Here is a 20,608-nt window from a genome sequence, read left to right as displayed (position 1 = left end):
TTGTGTACAGAACTTTCAACTTCACTGGATAGCCATTTATATTCGAGTATTTTAGACACAATTCCTCAAAAAGTTTCTTAGCAAATAGAATCGTTTAATATTTATAGTGATTAATATTAATGTAGTTATTATTATGTGATATTTAGAAAATAACGCATCTCTCGCACTTTGTTTGTTTTATGCTTTCCGCGCGTTTTAACATAACGTTCTCGCTAATAATTTATTTTTAATATCATTTAAACAATACCGTTTACAAACCCTTCTGATAACACTAAGGCTTATTCGCAAACGCATGAATGATACACGTATTATTATTATTATTATTTTAAGGAAATTAGAAAGTAAACTGGCTGAAAATATAAAAGAAACAGTCATTGACGGACGGTAAACAAACAAACTTCTTGTATATTTATCATTGAGACTAATTATAATCATCATTTTATTTACTTCTTTAAAATTGCAATTATTTGGTTCAACGCCAGCATGGTTTTGGATAAAAAGGATAAAATATAACAAATCAGTTGTTGTTCATATGTATATTTGTCACTGGTAAAAATAGTAAGAAGAATGTAAATTATTAATGAAACATGGTCAATAAATCAATAAAGATGTTTTATTTAAATTTTTTTAATTCCATGTTGATGGAAATAGACAAAAATGCACCAGAATTGTGCTAAATTTAAGTTTGCTTATCGATACTTGGCTGGTCTGTAAAACGCATTTTGGAATTACGTCATTTTCATCGTTAGGTTTGTAACGTCGTGAAGGGTATGGTGTGTTATCAGCGATATCTTCGTATGTAGATTCGTATTAATCATTAATTTAACACTAATGATAACTGACTTTTGGGAAATTAAGCACATGAGTTAAAACTCATTAGTAGGGGAGACTATATAAGTGCAGGTTATAAGTGCTATAACCTCAGAAAAATCTTACTTAAAGTTTATACAAGAACTTTGGAAATTCGTAAAACTTTATGTTCTAACTGATTTTGTATTTTATTTTGCTAAGGTTACAATACAAAAACAAATGAATCTTACAGGAAATTTAATGGTCTTCCCATTAATGGAATCAAATTTACAGTTGGATTATTATTTTTTGAGATAGGCGGGCTTTATAAGAAAATGTTGTGAAAGGTCGAAGGAAGCGAAATAAGTCGAATACTGCTCAAAATCAGACTCTGGACCATAGACAGATATTTTCATGATTTGACATGTACAGTAACCTCCTGAAGTATTGTCTTCTTTTCACAGGACACCTTATACAATAAAACAGCATATTAACTCCAAATATCGGAACAGGGGATTCAAATATAAGCTGCCGGCATCAAGTACAATTCTCATATCGAATGGTATTCCTACACGCTCCCTATATGGAGCCAAGGAATGACGTTTATTAAATGACCCAGAAGGAGTCGACTTTCTCAGCATGTCGGACCTATACGCGGGCTTTGGCCCAAAAATAAGCATCCGTGCGCCAACCTCGTATGGCCTAATCTTAGTCGGGTGAGGATGATCCCTTGCTGATCATGGTACGTTAGAGCTTCCCTACCGATCCAGCCCACCGACACTGCCATTTCCTTTTAATCATATTTTTTAGTGCATTTTTAGGGTCGGCGGGCCGGATTATAGGTCAGGGGCTAGGTTGCTACTCATTTTTTTTTGGCTTTTTTGGTATATGTTTTATTTTACCTAATTTAAAAACATTTGATTTGACTGTAATCTATCTCGTGCCTAATCGGGTGAGAACCCTTTTTGTATCCGAGGGAGCTATCGAATTGATACTATATGTCGATACAACCCACTGATGCTGCCATTTCCTTTTAATTATATTTTTTATTGCATTTTTAGTTAGAGGGTTTCATTTAATGTCATTTATATGTTGTGTTTTGCTTATTATTTTGTTGGTTGTGATTCTGTTGTATCCATCATTGAGTGGATTTCACTGTTTTTAGACCGCTTGTTATTTTTCAGTCAGTGGTACTGTTTTTAATTCTGTAACCCAACTTCAGTCATATAAAACAACACCTGTGAAGAAATACTTATACAAATTAAAGACAATATTACAAGTAGACGTTTATACCTAATAATAATTAAAATAGTGAAAATAGTTTGTACAATTTTCACACTCTTAACAACATTTATTTCCTACAATATATAACAATGTTTACTTTTGAGTGAGACAACGCAAAATCTATAAAAATAAAAATAAAAATTGAGATAACGAAAGAGAATCATGCTTCATCAATCAGATCTCCATGGAGCGTTATTTTCACATAATGGTTATAATTATGCACATTTACGTTACAATAAAAAAAGATTTGTAATAAATAATTATGTTAAAAGAATTACTGACGCGAATAATTTGATTAAAGTGAGTTTTGTGCCCTATGTCCTATGTTTTATGGTGACATTAGGCGTGAACTAATGAAAACGAATGCTTGCCGGACATTCACTTTTCCCTTTGCTGAACTTTTGTAAGGAGTATTAAATGGGGTTTTCGTGTTTTAATTAAATTAACTCTATTTATTTCTGAAATAAATTAGACGCCCCTTTTCTGGGGGAGATTGTTCTACCGTGATTTTATTGGGATCGGTTCGGTTAAGAAAAGTCAATAGCGAGAAACTGAGATAAGTCACGTTTAAAGTACCAAATTTACTATACTGTTGATACTTTCGGGTCGCTTTGCGGCTTGTAAAACAAAGATTGCTTCGAAATTTTGATAAATGCTATAGAATTCACTGATTTCAAATTCCAAATCAAAGGCGGAGCCTTGACAAAAATGTTTTTTTCTTAGAAGAATAAATAAGACAGATGATTTGGACAAAATTCTCAAGTGTTGAGAATATTCAACAATTATGAAATGAACACACATTCCACGATACGTTTCACAACTACTAAGGATGTAGTAAAAATGGCCATAAATTTCTCAATTTTGGTCCGATTTGACAATTTTTTTAAAAATTTTCCTTATAAAGTCTAGTTTTTACATATTTCATAAATTCCAGAAACACAAAAAAGAAAAAACAGAAAGACAAAAATACACCCAACGGAACTTTTTTAAATTAATTAATTAATGATTTTTTTAATGAGACCACTTGCGTTTTTTAATTTGGATTTCAAAACTAGATCATTTTTAAGAAATTTTCGCATTGGTCTGAGTTCAATATCTTAATTTTTATAGCAAACAAAATGAAATTTACTAGGTATTAACACGGCCCTAATCACTCTAACGTAAAGAAGGTCCCGGATTCGAATCCAGCGTTACTTCATTCAAATCCCACATACTTACAAATTTTTTTGGTTTTTATTTTTCAAAAACAACAGCACCCCGGGGATGATATAGACCTAAAAAACAGACTGTCACGTCTCACAAAAAAAAAAAAAATAATAATTTAAAAAAAATCAAAAAAAAAAATCATGGATATGGATAAAAGAAAGAAGTAAACTCAATTTTAATTGTTGTTTTCAAAAAAGCACTTTAATCTTTGTTTTCAAAACCTAATCCTTCCAAATATACATCCAAAGGTAAATCAATAACTTCATTTCGTTATTCTACTACAATTATCATTGTGAAAGACGATGGCGTACTCTTCGGATGAAAAGTTCGATATAATGACTATTTATTACCAATGTGAACGAAATCTTTGCACGGAAAACGTTTTCCCCACCGACCTCACCCGTCTGAAAAAACTTTCCGCTGGATTTGAGAAAATGTTGAGACTGGTGAAGCTTTTGAAAAGGCGTGACTCGGTCTTACACGTACGGCAAGAAATTATGACAACTGCATCAACACATAGTTGTTCACGTAGGAAAACCCAACTCCGTCGTTACAAAATGTTCAACAACAGTTTGGTAAGGATTTTTAACTCTAGTACAAAAATAATGAAAATAATTCCTGCAACTGAATGTATTGATCTAATTTAAATTATGTACAGGAATGTCTAAAACTACATTAGCCCCTATTTAAAAGGAAAATAAATCATTTCCTTATAAAATAAAATGCGTTCATCACCTTCGCCTGACAGACTATCAATGAAAGCTGGATTTCTATGCAAACATTTTGGTCGTGAAATAAGACAATCCCGTATTTTTAAAACGCATCCTTTGATCAGATGAGGCCAAATTTTGGAATAATGTAGTTACTAATAAAAACAACAACTGGATTTGGCTTAAAGAACAAGATTGGGCTCGAGAAATGATGCTTTCTCTGTCTGGGGGATCAAACATTGGGCAGGTATGGGAATAATGAACAATATTTTCTATATACCCATTGAAGTTGAATAAATTTTTAAATTCGAAAAGCTCGTGTTTCAACCTTTTTTTGGTTTGTTATTGTAATTAATGTAAAAATCCAACAATACTTACGGTAAAGCGATATAGTTACTGTTCTTGTTTTGGGGTTGGCCCCTTTTGCCGATATAGCTTGACAGGATATAGTTTTCCCGTGGAGATTCCTAGTCACTGGGCCAAGATGAAGGCGATTTATAATTACACCCTTTGGGAGATTTTTTCCTTCTGTGCCATCCAATCTCTCACTCTCCAACAGCCAATATACCATCGGTACAGGATCTCCTAAAAAATTAATATTAATTAGAAATTTTATGTTAAAAAATGAATAATTCAGCTACGAAACTATATATAAACTCTATAAAAAAGACCATGTTAAAATATTTACAAATTAACGGTCTACAACAGATTTGTATACGGCATACCCTCTGGTTTACTCACAAAATAACTCAATCCGTTTATCTTTTAATGTATAACAATGTTCTTTACCCATTTTCAAATGGTTTTCGTCCTTTTTCATAAAATCGAATAAACAAGATAAATGAAAAAAAGCGTTAGAGGGTAAAAATGATTATTTCAAATATTTCAAGTACAAATTTATATTGTTTTTCCTCTATGTATTATAATTTACTAAGGGTACAAAATATTTTTTTTTCCTTTTTGCGTAATTATACAATTCATACAAATTAGCTAGTTTGTGTTCAACCTGTTAAAGCGATTTAATACCAATATAGTTTTTAACAATACCCCCTATTAATTAGTCAACGGACATTCTATTGACGTCCAAAATCAAGATTAAGTCTAGTATTAGGGCGGGCCCTTTTAAGAAAACGGCCGCTTATTGGTACGGTTGGGGCGAAGAGATGGGTAAGGGTAGCTGATTGCTTCATGTCCGCTTCCAGAGCTGGAGATGGCTCACGATTATTCCCACCCTCTCTCCTGTAAAACGGCATCCCCTTAATTAACTGGGTACAAGTAAATCAAGTTTGATCAGCTCTTCTCTGTCGTCAGTGAAAGACAAGGTGACAGCTCACGATTTTCCGAACGGTTTCAATAAATTTTTAATTTGGTTGCTTAATTTTAGAAGATTTTTAGCTAGTTTAATAGGTAACTATTACAGAGTTTATTGTGTTTTATATTTGGCCACTAATTTTTTGACAAAGAGAAATTTAAATTAAAAACTGAACTTTGCAAACTAACAGAAGAGTAATTTCAGGCATTCACAACTGGGGACAAATCACTTTGTACGGCCGCCAGATGAATCCTATCGTATCACTTATTTTTTTCCACTTCGTAATGACGATGGTACATGGGCCTTCATCTGACCTATTAGATCCTGAATATACAGAAACCATAGAAAAAGAACTAGTCCAAACACCACCTCTTTCTTTTTCACCAAAACCTTTCTCCTTCTGAGATGCAGCATATTATCAAAAATCATTCCAAATAGAAAGCTCCTGGATAAGACCTTATAACAGGTCAAATCCTTAAATTTCTCCCAAAAAAGCAATTCTCTTCTAAGGTATCTTTATAATGCTGTCCTAAGAAAACCTCTTTTTTCCTTACAATGGAAGTTATCCATTATAAAGACGATGTTTGAGTATTTCCAGAGCAAAGTGTGTAGTGCGGAGTATACTTTTGAATAGGTAGTGGATTGAACAGGAATATTGTAGGTGAGCAAGATTATAGTTTTTTTTGGAATTCAAAAAGGATTGGGGACGTGATAATGTCAAAGCCAGGAGACTTGCGATTGAGCAATCGGGTAAACATATATTTAACTTTAGAATAAGTGACTGCTTTGATAGTGGTGACCGAGGAATTGCAGTGTCCCTGAATCTCTGCTTCATTAAAACGCAAGTTGGATTCGACTCGTGCGACCTGAAGAGCACTGCAAAAGTGGCGTCGAACATAAAATTTGTACAGGAGGTGGAAAAGCATCCTAATTTGTACAAATACACCCTCCATGTTTATTCCAGAAAGACACAACGGTGAAAGCGTGGAATGAAGTTTTTTATGAGTTTTACAAATTTTTATAATCTTCTGTATGTTTAATGATGTCTAAATGTAAAAAATATTAGAACATGCTGAATGAACAAAAAGTAAATAAAGATAACACTTAATATACGTATATTTAAAAATATAAATTGCATTCAATTGTTTTTCTTCCGAGGTTTAATCAGTAATTAACTGTACGGATGTATTCTTTTCTTGGCCTCCTTTTCATTTGACAGTACCAGTAGAACATGACAATGTCCTCCTCACCACTTGAACTACTCATTATACCTCATTTCAAAAACCGTTTATGTGGTGTGAATTCTCCTGACACAAGTACACAAAAAAAAAAAAAATCGCCCGTGTATATGGAACCCTCACGTTTAGGTCGAGCCCACATAGGGAATTTAGTTTCATCATATGGTTGTGCAGTACATTTCTCCTAATGGTAAATCTTTCGGTTTCTCAAAAATACTTTCATTTGAAGGTATAACCGAGGTCAGCACGTCAAATGAATTTCTTTGTTTATCTTTTTGGTCTTTTGCCCTCTGGCGGTTTTTGTTTACTATATTTTTTTTATTAATCGTCAATAATCAGTAAATATGTTATTATTTTTTGAATAATTTAGAAAATAATTATTAACAAGTAATATATATGGAAATAATAATTGAATTTGTATAAAGTTGAGTTTTTACCTCACATTCAGGATTTTATTTATCTATATATAAAACAGAGCCATGACTGGCGTACAGACAACTGACAGACCAAATCTCTGAATCTAAAGAGCTGAAATATCGACAGTACATTTCAATAATGGCGAGGGTAGTCGCTAAGAAAGGGTTTTTTTGAAATTCCATCTCTACATATAAATGTGTAGTATTTAGTGACCGTTCATTAATGATTATTTGGAGATCGTGAGCTGCGGTCTTGTGTGACGCAGGTTTAGAAAAACAGTTTCTTTATTGTGCCAACGTTTCGATCTTTATTTATATCATCAATGATGTACGCAATATAGAAATTTTAATTTTATTCAAAATATTTGTACTCACTCAAAGTGTGCGTTTTCTGTATAGATGGGTCTATAATAATCCTGAAAAGATAACTAAGCCCGAACGAAAAACCATTACCCCTTTTTTCCCATTGTCGACCCCTTTCACCTCAAAGAAGCCGACTCCTCATAGAAAAATGAATTTCTATCACTACTTCCTTCCCAAATCCTTCAAAATCAAACATATATAAAGAAATAAACATCTTTATTTTACTAACACTCGCAACACAACACATAACCGTGACACAATTACACGGAAAACACAAACTTTGAGTGAGTACAAATACTTTGCATAAAACTAAAATTTCTATATTGCGTACATCATTGTATAAATTCATTCTCACATCTTAAATGTATTTGTATAATCGAAACAATGTTTATAAATCCCAGGTCCTAGGATGATCTAAATAAAAATCGAAACGTTCGCACAATAAAGAAATTCATTTTCTAAACCTACACCGCACAAGACTACATCTCACAATTTCCAAATAACTGTATATAAAACCATTACGGTTCGTGGTCCGATTGACCAATTAACTTTTTTCAATTAATTTTTTCCCTCTTTTCACTTCAAAGACGCCGACTCCTTATACAAAAATGTCTTTCTATACCGACTTCCTTCCCCACCCCCTTCAAAATCCAACGTATATAAACATAAAACAGCAATATCTCACTGGCACTCTCAAGAATGGCACACTTACGCAGAAAATAAACACTTTGCGTGAGCAGAAATACTTTGATTGAATATAAAAAATATATTTTTTGCATTGTATAAATTCACTTTTTTCCACAGTCTACATTCATTTGTTAAATTTAAACAATGTTTGTAAATCCCAGGCTCGGAAGATGATCTCGATAAAGATCGAAACGTTGGCAGACAAAGAAAATGTTTTTCTGAAACCTACATCACACCAGACCGCATCTCAAGATTTCTGAATAATCAATTTATGAAAGGTATTGGTCGAGATAAAAATGTCAGTGTCACGAGCGGGATTCGAACCCACGACCCTGGGCTAAATACGCCGCTGCTCTACCACTTGAGCTATCGTGACTTCGATCCGTTCAGACTTCCCATCTCAACCTCACCTCTCGAATTTTCCCTCCTTTTTGCCGTTTTGTATATAAAACTCTTCCGTGACTGATTGACAGACAATGCACAGACCAAACCCCTTGATCTAAAGGGTTGAAATTTGGACAGTGCATTCCTATAATGACATGGGTAGCCACTAAGAAAGGATTTTTGAAATTCCATCCTTAAGGGGACCAAATGGACAATTTCTTTTGCCATGTGTAGACTAAAGTAAACTGAAGAAGAGAAGAATTTGAGAAACGATACATTATATTAGAAACCATATTAGCACTCTGCATCGCATTAGAAAGGCACATTAAAACAGAGTCACGCGTGGACGAAGTCTCGGGTAAAAGCTATTTTTAATAATATGCTTCTAATATGCTGCTGCTTACTATTACAAAACATATTTTATAATAGTAACTAGAAATATACAATTTTTTTAAATATACGTCGGGTAGCGTCGCGTAGCTTTGCATCGGGTGTGTTCCCCGCTTAAACAATGGATATTACTGGTTTGCCTAATCCGATTTCCCCACATTTGAACGTATTTCCAGAACGACCTGCTAAAAAAGTTGAAAAAGACAATTTTTTAGCAAAATATTAAGTAAAGGTCATTTATGAACCTAAAAATATTTATAAATCAGTGTCACAACGAACGTGCAACACATTTTTAGTGTAAATAGTTGTTTAAACGGATTAATTCCAAAGAAATGTGTTCAAAAAAATAAAAGCCATTTCGAACTTTAATAATTTATTATTGATATATTTATTTTGAAAACATATAAGATACATATGATATTTCAATTTTCTTCAAGATGAAGAATATTAAGAAGTTATTTTGCATATTGATCAAAGCTTAGCTGTGTGGAGCTGTTGAAAAAGAATTTCGCCTTCCCTTTTGCGGCCACTTCTTCAGATATTAAATATTTTCTGTTATAAAAGCGCTGTGCTACTGCGTAAGGTAAAAAAACTTACATTACAAAAACTATGGATAAATCTACTACTTTGCAAAGAATTAAGTTTTCAATTACACTTTTGCCGGTTTGGATGTAGTAGTTGTAACAGCAATGAATGAACCCAATTCCTGACAATTGTTGTATTTAGCCTTGATAGCATAATTTGATTTCAAACGAAAAAAGGTAAAACTGTGTTAGAAAAGGAAAACCATGAGGTTCATTCAACAGCCATAACCTACACAGGGGATTGTATATAAAAAAAAGTGTTCAGGAAAGAGAAAAAAAAACTTTTAAGAAAGTTATAATATAAATGGGAATTTGTTCTGGTTTTACTGAAGCGTAGAGCAAGAATTTCATTAAGTATAAAAAAATGTTCAAAGGAATGCGAATCTCACCCCCATCCTAACTTGAATTCGTTACCTGTCACTCCATCAACATTAAGTTTTTTTCCACTAATAAATTCAACGTTGTTTCAGCTTAAGCTAAAATATATTTATTTTTTTCTGAATCAATATTCATGAAAGGCAAACGGACCTCAAATGAACATTTAAAGACAAACCTTTGATTTTATTAGAAAACACCTTAATTTGTTCTTGTTTTATGAAAAATTGATTGATTTATACAGGACGTTCCGTGAACAGACGACAATAATTTACTAAGTTATCATACTTGTCAAATTGGACTAAAAAATCCCTATTGTCTACAGTCTAATTCAATTGTATCCAAGATATTTAACTTTTCTGGTTTCTGCAACCTTTCACAATTTTATCTCATAATGTTCATTGTATCTAAAAAATGCTAATCCTTCTGTAAATTAGATTTCACCAATAGAATGAGCATTACAAACCTAATAAAATTATTTATTGTAACCTTAAGCACAAAATACAAAATTACATAGATTACAATTAATTAAGGTTTTTAGTTGAGATAAAAAAGTCAATGGCACGAGCGGGATTCGAACCCACGATCTTCGGCTAGATCCGCCGCTGCTCTCCCACTTGAGCTATCCTGACCTCGATCCACTCGGACACTAACTTCCCATCTCAACCCACCTTTTTGAATTTTCCCTCCTTTTTGCCATTTTTCAAAGGGAAGTTAGTATCCGAGTGGATCGAGGTCAGGATAGCTCAAGTGGTAGAGCAGCGGCGTATCTAGCCGAAGGTCGTGGGTTCGAATCCCGCTCGTGCCGTTGACTGTTTTATCTCAACTAAAAACCATAATTAATTGTAATATATTAATTGGTCAAGCGGACCACGAAATTAGTGAATTTAATTACATTGATTATAAATTTTTACGAATCATTAAAGTTCTTGTCTAAAGTTTAAGTAAGATTTTCTTTGATCTATAAATTCCGACAGATGTGGCATTTACAGGAACGTTGTGCCTACTAAAGAGGTTTAAGCATATGTGCTTAATTTTTCAAGTTCAGTTATCGCCAGTGTAAAATTAGCGTGAACTCCTATTCAAAAATAATGAAAGTAATACAAAGTAAACAAAGAAAAACCGCTTTGCACCAAAATTAAACATAAGAAAAACCAAGAAGTTTCTAAAAATTAAACAAATGCCAGGCTTGCTTTCTTCAAACAGTGGTTATTTTGAACATTTCATTTAATTTTTAGAAGCTTTTTGTTTTATGTTATTATTTAAAATAATTTTTCTCTTGCTTTTTTCATTCCAAATTTTATTTGCGATAGACTGCTTGATTTTTGAAATGGACTTCGAATCCAACAGATTTTGACTATATGGCAACGGACTCCAGTTGGAGAAATCTTGGAACTAACTGTAAAGTACAGTGACGTTATCGAATCGTTAAAAAAAAAATCATCGAATTATGTTAACAATATCAAATTATTTGACTAAAAATAATATATATTATATATAAAATCTTAAAGGAATAGTAGATATCGAGTAAAAGACCTATTTCAAATATTTGTCCAGAATCTCTCATGTTGACATTGCGCACCCCCATACATCCAACTGACAATTCCAACTCTATATTATTGTATTATGGTGAGTGTTTAAAGTGTTTGCTTCTGCGTTTAGCACATTAGCACGTACAAACGGTTTTCCCATAAAATATGTAAATAAATACGAAGGAAAAAATATTACTCAAAACTTATCGGCACAATATATATATATATATATAACTCGATATATAGATTTTTTCCATTTTTTTAAAAGATGGTTTAACATTAACATGCTTGGTAAAATTTCTGAATACTTTAACTTATACTGAATACTTAACTTGTCTGGGTAATAGTGAATACTAAACTAATAGTGTGTAAAAACACTTTTACTCAACGCTTACATGAACCTTAATTACAAGAGTTTAATTATAAANTATACATATCAATACTCATTCGATGTTAACGGCCACAATCATTTAAAAACACAACTGTTGACCTTACAACTCAAGAAAATGCACTAATTAAATTAATTAAAAAATACAGAACCGATGTATATATCTAAAATTAAACAATGCATGTAATATAGGTGTTTCACAATCACAAGAACATCCTTTGATGTCTGGTTTTTTTTGGCAGCCTGCATTTATCTGTCTCACCTGTGCCAATTTAGCAAAGGAGGTATTTTAATGGGCGATTCCTATTGAAGAAACTTACGATTTAGTCTATTTGATATCTTTTTAGACGAGTGAGATTCTATTTTGATTTATCAGTTTTTACATTTTAGCTTGTAGGATAATATGCGATGCGTTAAATTGCGATTCACTTAATTTTAATGTCTGTCGGATAGCTTATTTTCTTGAATACTATCCTTTCTTGGCGTTTATATTATTGTTAGTTTAGGTTCGTATGAGGTGGCTACAATACTTGTGTTGTGGGCCTCATATGAAATGGGACTCAAAAGTTCCTAATGTTCATAGATTTTCCCCATTAAGTCCATCTATTGGACAAAATTTTAATCCGGGTGTAAATTTATTTACAACTAATTAAGGTTTTTTTTTAAAAAAAAGATCGTTCCTACTCACAATAAGTTGTTTTCCAACGATCAGGATTTCGAGCCCTTAGTTCATCATCAGGTTGAAGAATTTCTACAATTACGTCTCTCGACATGAATTGCAAAAGTGAACCATGAAACAAATGTAAAACCATGTCGAGAGACGTGGCTGTAGAAATCCTTCAACCTGATGATGAGCTAAGGGCTCGAAATCCGGATAGTTGGAAAACAACTTACTGTGAGTAGGAACTATCTTTTTTAAAAAAGGATTGAACACCGCACTCACTCCATCATCCATCATTTCTACTAATTAAGGTTTTTAGTTGAGATAAAAACGTCAGTGTCACGAGCGGGGTTCGAACCCACGACCTTCGCCTAGGGTCGCCGCTGCTCTACCACTTGAGCTATCGTGACCTCGATCCGATACACTCGGACACTAACTTCCCATCTCAACCCCACCTTTGAATTTTCCCTCCTTTTTGCCATTTTTCGAATGTTGTGTAATCTATTTGATTCTAGGCAACAAATGAAATGGCCACGGAGAGTTTTAGTGAAGGTATACTTAATTTAAACTTATTAAATTCACTAGTTTCGTGGTCCGCTTGACCAATTAATATCTTTCAATTAATTAAGGTTTTTAGTTGAGATAAAAAAGTCAATGGCACGAGCGGGATTCGAACCCACGACCTTCGGCTTGATACGCCCCTACTCTACCACTTGAGCTACCGTGACCGCGATCCACTCGGACACTAACTTCCCATCTCAACCCCACCTTTTGAATTTTCCTTCCCTTTTGCCATTTTTTAAATGTTTAATTTTTATTCATTGAATGATATTAATTGGTCAAGCGGACCACGAAAACTAGTGAATTTGTTTACAACATTGAAAAGAGAAATGAACACACTAAGACACTAATTTTTGTAACGTTAAGCAAAAAATACAAAATCATTTAAAATAAACATTTTTACGAGTTTACAACGGTCTTGTACAAAGTTTAAATAAAATTTTTGGTTCTGTAATTACTGGCAATAATGGTGCTTACAGTAAAGTTGCCTGTATTAATGAGCTTTATATATATGTTCAGTTTACGAAATCTTACAAGTAGATTTCAATAAAGATAGCCAAAATAGACAGTAAGCAGTACTCAGATGATACAAAGCTCCGCAGCTTCCTTTAATAAAAAACCACTTTCGTCCACTTGCTTCTTAAGACACTTTATACTAAAACATAAAGCAAAGACATTTGCCTGGCACACGGAAGTTTTCCCAAGAAAATAGATCACATGAAGAAAATATCGGATTCCTGATTTTATCACGGTTTATAATTAGTCAATTCACCAGAAACCATGTATTTGCCGAGTCCAATGTGCTTATATCTTTGCTTGGTATCTTTGTTGCGAAGTGCATTTTTCAAACCTGCATAAAAATGTTTGTGTCATCAGCAAAAAAAAGATGAATCATCAACGAAACCATCCAAGTCATTCATATGTTAAGCACAGAAAATGACCCAAGGTAGACCTTTCTAGAGTGGGATAGGGATGTGAATTAACATTTAGCAAATGCATTCTAAAATAATTTATTAGTAAAGAAACAAACTTTTCTTCAGAATAAAATTAACACATATTAAAAGAACAAACTTCTTACATTTGATAAATAGATATATTCATATAGTTGATTTGAGCAAGTAGAAGGGCGAAATAAAAAATATTAAAAAACGGAAAATTTCAACCTTCATTTTTTTGCGAAATCAGGAAATATTAAAAGGAAATGGTGGATACGTGTCCGATATTTTGTAGTGCAGAATCATCAACAAATTTTTGGCCCAAATCCGTGACACACCAACCTGATCGTCCTCTTGTAAGTTTCGAGTAGACCGAGATTCGTTGGAAATCTCATAAAATGGTGATGTTTTAAGCTGGTTTGACATTTAAAAAATGTAAAAGTTCAGTTTAAAGAAGTTCTTCCAAAATTACCATTTCATGATGTTTGTGCAGTTATTTTGTGAGTAGTCCGGCAATTTTTAAAACAAAAGTTGACTAAAAGGAGATTCGGTGCTAAATCTAAAAATGGGGTCAAAAATTAAGAAAGGTTATGGTTGCGTGGAGAAAATTCAGGTTGTATGTAAACGTGTTTTTCTTAAATGGACAGTAAAAAATCGTAACTTTTCAATTGATTAAAACCATGAGGTTTACGGCATTGTACACCACTTTAGATGTACTGTTACAGAACTTTTTTTAACACGACTTGACCACCCTGTACAATACCGGGTACACAATATTTTTCAACCTTTCAATACACCCCAATCCCAGGAGACTATGACGGCAGTTGCTTCGCGACCATTTGGGGATGAGATGTAACCTAGAAGAGTCACCACTGGCACTCTAGAGCCAAATTGTTAATTTAGTTTTTTAATTTAGTAAATATTTGTTTTATTCTATTTTTAAATGTATAACGATCAACAATTTTACATGTGGTATATTAAAATAATAATAAAAGTCATGTAAAAAACAAACCTAAATGGCTTTTAAAGTCGGTATGCAGTACATTATTACATCTAGTAATTGCATTCTCAACGCTGCTATTTATAGATTAAAATATTTGCCTAATTACGTCGGCAATTCGTAGTTTCTACCTTTTCTTCCCTCCTTGTTATTAATTTATAATACGTGTAACCTGATTGCAGAACATACAACATTGAACTAGACGCAATCGACGAGTGTTCTAAGTGCAATTATATTTCCTCTGAAATGATCATGTTATGCTGCGTTATGCGCGACATCGCTCAACTATTTCTTGCTTGTGGGGCCGAAGGTTGAATGCAAATTGTGTGCTAAATAATCGTTATCGTGCATGAATGCGCTCGGTTTATGTCACGCACACATCAAAAGCCGAACATGTTGAATTCCTCTTTCTCATTGTTAAGATAAGAAGGAGGGGGAATGAAATATTAGTTCCATCGGTTTGATAATGTTGAAACTTTTAAACAAATCGTTTCTGACATATTGATCATTATGGAAATATTATGCAAAATAACTCATTACATAACACCCTTTTTCTAAATCCTTTCGTGCTTTAAAAAAATTCCTTTTGTACTGTAACCGACCGCATTAACTGGTCATTCATTGAGCTTAAAATAGCGCTTTTTATATAAAATATTACCAGTTTTTATTACAACCTTCAGATTAAATTCACATTTTCTGCATATGAAGCAAGTATCGCTGGGATAAAAATAATTCTTAATTTTTTTCACCAATTTGGGTTATCAAATACACTGATAGGCAAAAAATTCCGCCCACTTGTAATATAATTTGATTTGTATATATTTTTATATATTAATCAAAGTTTCACGTTTTTTAACGTTTAATAATTGAGTCTTTGTCCAAAAAAGTAAAAAAAATGTAAATTGCTAAGGAAAATGAAAAATAAAAAAATTTTAAAAAAAGAAGGACAGATAAAATTTGTTTTAATTTTGTTTTCGATTTTTAATTAGAATTTCGATATCGCGTATTTCCTCTTGCTTTAATTACATCTCGAAGACGCCTCGGCATAATTTCTACCAGTCTGAAAATGTCTCTTTACTGGAGGTAACCCATTCTTCACGAAGAGACCCAGGGAGTGACGAATGCGGTTTTATTCGTCTTTTGAGGTTATCACATAAATGTTCGATGTGGTGTGGAGAACGGGCTGGCGAGGCTAAGACCCTGATGTTATGCTGTTGGAGGTACGTTTGTACTATGCGAGCGACATGTAGACGGGCATTATCGTCCATTCGAATAGGATTGTCGCTAATTTCAGCTAGGGTAGGCAACGCATAATGTTCCAAAATTTCATCCACATAGCGAGTGGGCGTCAAAGACTCTACCTTGAACTTTCCATTGAAATCACTGAGCTACGTTGAAAAGGTAGGCTCTGGGAAAAAATACAGGCAACGGTTTAGGCGTTGACACGGCGCTCATCACTGTAAGGTAAAGGCCCCGGGTTCGAATCCAGCGGGCCTGCATTCAAACCCGACATACTTACAAATGGTTTTTTTTCAAAAACACCGGCACCCTGAGGGTTTATTTGACCTCTGCTGTTGCGAACCCTCGTAAAAAAATTAAAAAATAATAATAATAAAGTTATTCAGATATTGTGAGATGCGGTCGGGTGTGATGTGGGTTTCAGAAAAAACATTTTCTTTATCGTGCCAACGTTTCGATCTTTTATTGAGATCATCTTCAGGGCTCAAAGTGTGCACTCTCAACACGACACGCAAGGATGGCACAATTACACAGAAGACAAACACTTTGAGCCCTATATCTGAATAACTATCGATTAATGGTCACTAATCTCCACACAATAATAATAAAATAGACAGCATAATAATAAAAAGCCTTACCTTTTATAAAAACTCATTGATCTTTTCTTGTCTGAAAAATTTTTAATCAATACTCATTACCGTTTGCAAAAAGATTAGACAACAGAAAACCGGAAGAATTACTTTTACTATACGAATTTTCATAAAATAAACAACAGTAAACTATTGGCGCTTAGGTAATTAAGCCCTCCATAGAAATCATGATATTTTCAGCCTGTTTTTGTAACTTCAAATCTTAAGCATTTCAGATTATTCTGGTGGAGTGATGGTTGACAGAACGAATGACTTTGAACACTTTGAAACAATCCACACACTTGGAATATTGAAACCTCCCGAAATAAGCCATCAATCTCATAGAGTCATGGTGTCTATTTTATTTTAAAAACTACTAGTATTGGAAAACTGGTTGGTCCTCAAAAACGTACTAGAGCGTCATTAATTTAAAAAAAATCTTTAAATTTATGATACAGGCAAAAAGGGTTATTAATATTTTTCCTTTGTTCTCTTAAGTGATTTTTTCCTGTGGTCACTGGTGCCTACCGTCTTCTTTTCTACCACTGCGACCTAAAAGATTTATTGTTGAATTGATCCTTCATTCCTTCCATATCCCAGAAAGACTTTTAAAGTATTTGAGCGTGATTTGTAAGGTTCATCTTTACTTATTTCCCCAGACGTCAAGTCAACTTTCCGGTCTAATTTTTTCCAGTCACACAAGGTACGTTCCGATGTTTCTAGTGTATGATGGCAACGTCGGCAGATTTTTGTCCCAGTTTTTCCCATTTTTTATGGCGGTAATTAAATGAGCAATGGCCAGTGTAGAGGCATGTTATTTTACTTAATTACTTCCTGCTTATTGTGTACCTGATGAAATTATGCTGTCTGTTATTTCTCCATCTATTTGTTCCGCTTTTTTTATGGTTTAGTGTGTGCGTATTTACAGTTCAGATCCAAAGGTGTGAGGAAGACTGTTCCTGCTTTTGTCAGTTTATAGCCCTGTTCATTGATTTCAATCCCCTCGTGTACTAGCACCCATGTCAGAGTTACCTGATTTCCCGTGAGCTGGAGATAAGTTCGGCATTCACAGACCAGCTTTGGGTTGAAGGTGGAGGAGGTAGGAGGCCTTCAGTGTAGCTGAGCTGTCTTATAATATGAATATCTTTATACATTATTATCTTTTTTAAAGTATTTCATGCGGAAAGAGTTCTATTGCATGGACTTCGACTTGGAAAATGGATCAAATTTGGGCCATTAACTCCTAGTCCAATTCTATGTTCCGTTTTGAATCCATTTGCGTATCATAATAAAACCCCTTTATTAGTCTCAATGCTTTTTTCCAAATATTTATTATTCTTCTTATTTTGAAGGGCAGAATTATGCTAATTTCATGCCATCTCATGTATTTTTATCCTTTTTCAGATTTTATGGTGGCTTTGTCTAAGCTTTTTTGTTGCTGTCATAAGATCCTGTTTGCACTTTGAAAAATCCCCTTGATCTTTGAAACGCTTTCATTGCTAAATGATAATTGGAGATAAAATGTATATAGAATAAGGGAATTTAACCACACACACATATTTGGTACAACAATCTCTTTAGGATTTTGATGTTGATACTAGTTTCTTGTAATACAATTCTCATACAGCCTGCACATAAAACAAAAATATATAAATTTAAATTTGTGTTAATTTTAGTGTCATTTTCGACAAATAACTAGTAAGAAAGATTTATTAACAACGTTGAGCAAACGGAAAAGTCTTAAAGAAAACGCTAGCCTCTGACGTAACTCAATTGGCGAATAGGCCTCGCATTTCAATAGAAGATCGGAAGGAAGAATCATGGGGCCGGTAGAGCTAGTCTCACAAACGAAACAAAGGGCAAAAAATGAGACAGACGAGCTAGGGATGAAGGGGGCGAAAAGGAAGGCAGCGAAACTAAAAGGGGGGGGCCCAGGAAAAGCGGGCAAAGGCTTCGCAAATACGCCAAGTTGGGTGGGGGGAAACAAAGAGAAAAATTCATGAAAATCAAGCTAGTGGTGAAAATAAAGAATACAGATAGCAAATATAACAGGATGTAATAAATTTATGTGTTCACTTCAAAACAATGTGGTCCGATAGATCCTAATTGTTTACATGTGTAGAGATTAGTGACCGTTAATCGATATCTGAATAATTAATTGTTTACTTTTGAACAATTCATTGTTGTAATTACATCATATAATTAATTTGTAGATTGTTTTAACCACTAGTGTCAGAATATCATTTATATTGTAAAATCAGGACATCCCAAACTTTTTACCCAGCGGACCCCTTTCACAGATCAAAATCCAGGGCGATCCCCACTCATTCAAGTATTTAAAACTATATACCTCTAGTATGTTGTTAATACAAGTTTTATAAATTAGCTAGTTCATTCCTAATTAAGTGTTAGAGGGGGTTATTACTATGAAAACAAATTTGATTTACATACTTAACTTTATTTTCAAAATCCGGAACACAGAAATCAAATTGGACAGAACGGAATCAATAGGTAGGTAAAACTTGAGGCGAATTCAAAAATAATAATTTGAGCATTAGTGATTAATGAAGAATTAATGGGAAGAATGAGGTTGTTTTAGCCTTCACAATTTTGTTATGTCGGGTTTAATTTTTGATGGTTGGATTTCGGGATTTCGATTTCAAATTTCGGATTCAGGATTTCGGGTTCAGCATCTAGACAGCTTCCTTATTTAGTTATTGTAACTGTAGATAGAATTCCGGATTCGTATAGGTAAGTTATTGCAAATGGAAGAACATGTTTTGCTTTTTCAACAAGCGGTTGAATTTTTTTGTTTTTCAGACGGAGTCAAAAATGGGGGTAAGTATCACACTGGAAAGTAGATTTCAGGGGGAGTCTAAAATAATTTCTATCAAACATCCGTATTCACTTAAAGATAAACTGGTTGGCCTTGTCGAAACAGAAAACGGTTTTACTACCCATTCATGGTCTCGCAACATTGTATATCGAGATGTTCGGAAGTAGTGCACAAATGACATATCAAAACTTCAGAGGTGTTCACATATTTCATCAATCAACGTGTCGTTCATAGTTCCGGTTTGTTTTCTTTTAAAAAGTCATTTAACACAGGAAAACAGTCCACCTGTTCCGTCTCAACAGATTCAACCCAAAACTGGATTTGTCTTTCGAAAGCCCGAACTTTGTGATACTCTACCTTCTCTACCTTTGCAAAGAAAAACTCATCTCATTGATTTTCGTGGAAATATCTGATAAATACGTACAAATTGTCATTTCTTATCATGAAAACGTTGGCCAATTTGACGTTGTGGCCCATCATTAGAGACAAGACTTCAGAACGTAATTCCTGTAATCGTGAAAATGCTTTCCCACGAGACAGTCACCTTACTTCCGTATGGAGATGCAGGGAATGATGAAGGCTTCCCATATCATCACATAGTATTGTGAAAAGTCTTGACTTCAGTGGCCGCGACTTGATATAATTATTAATTTGAACTCATTCAGACTCATTCAAAATTTGTTAAAACAGGCTAAAGTATATTTGTGGAGAAGACAATTACTGATGCTGCAATCCTTCGATTTATCTTTCATTTTGGTAATAACTCCGATTGTTCGGCAGGTCATTGCTTTTGCACGGTCTGTGCACACGTGAATGCAATTAGACCATGGAATTTCGTCAGTCGTAAGAAAATCGTCCAACAAACGGAGTATTTCGGCACCTGTTGCATTGGCAGGGAGTGGTTTGCACAAGAGAAGATCCTCCTGGAAATATTCTGAGTATTCATAACGGACAAAAGCCAATAAAACAGCCAACACGCGGCGTCAGTTGATTCGTCGATTTAGAGATAAAGAGAATTGTATTGGAAGCGAGAAACCAGCGGTTCTCTCTCATCATTTGATAAAACAAGTATCCGTCTTTTGACAGCAT

At 33.8% G+C, this 20,608-nt stretch overlaps 1 protein-coding gene across 1 annotated transcript in view; it reads right to left on the bottom strand.

Annotated features, from left to right (window-relative positions):
* LOC106663395 (hemicentin-2-like) overlaps nucleotides 1-20,608 on the bottom strand; it is a 221,331-nt gene that overhangs the window by 72,210 nt on the left and 128,513 nt on the right. The window contains exon 5 of the mRNA XM_014388215.1: nucleotides 4,368-4,574. Coding sequence (XP_014243701.1) covers nucleotides 4,368-4,574 — 207 coding nt within the window. The remainder of the gene's footprint in view (nucleotides 1-4,367; nucleotides 4,575-20,608) is intronic.

This window comes from Cimex lectularius, unplaced genomic scaffold (assembly GCF_000648675.2).
Source record: "Cimex lectularius strain Harlan isolate CLEC.00 unplaced genomic scaffold, Clec_2.1 scaffold221, whole genome shotgun sequence".
NCBI lineage: Eukaryota > Metazoa > Arthropoda > Insecta > Hemiptera > Cimicidae > Cimex > Cimex lectularius.
Note: the sequence above shows the minus strand (reverse complement) of the source record. Positions and strands in the feature narration are given on the sequence as shown.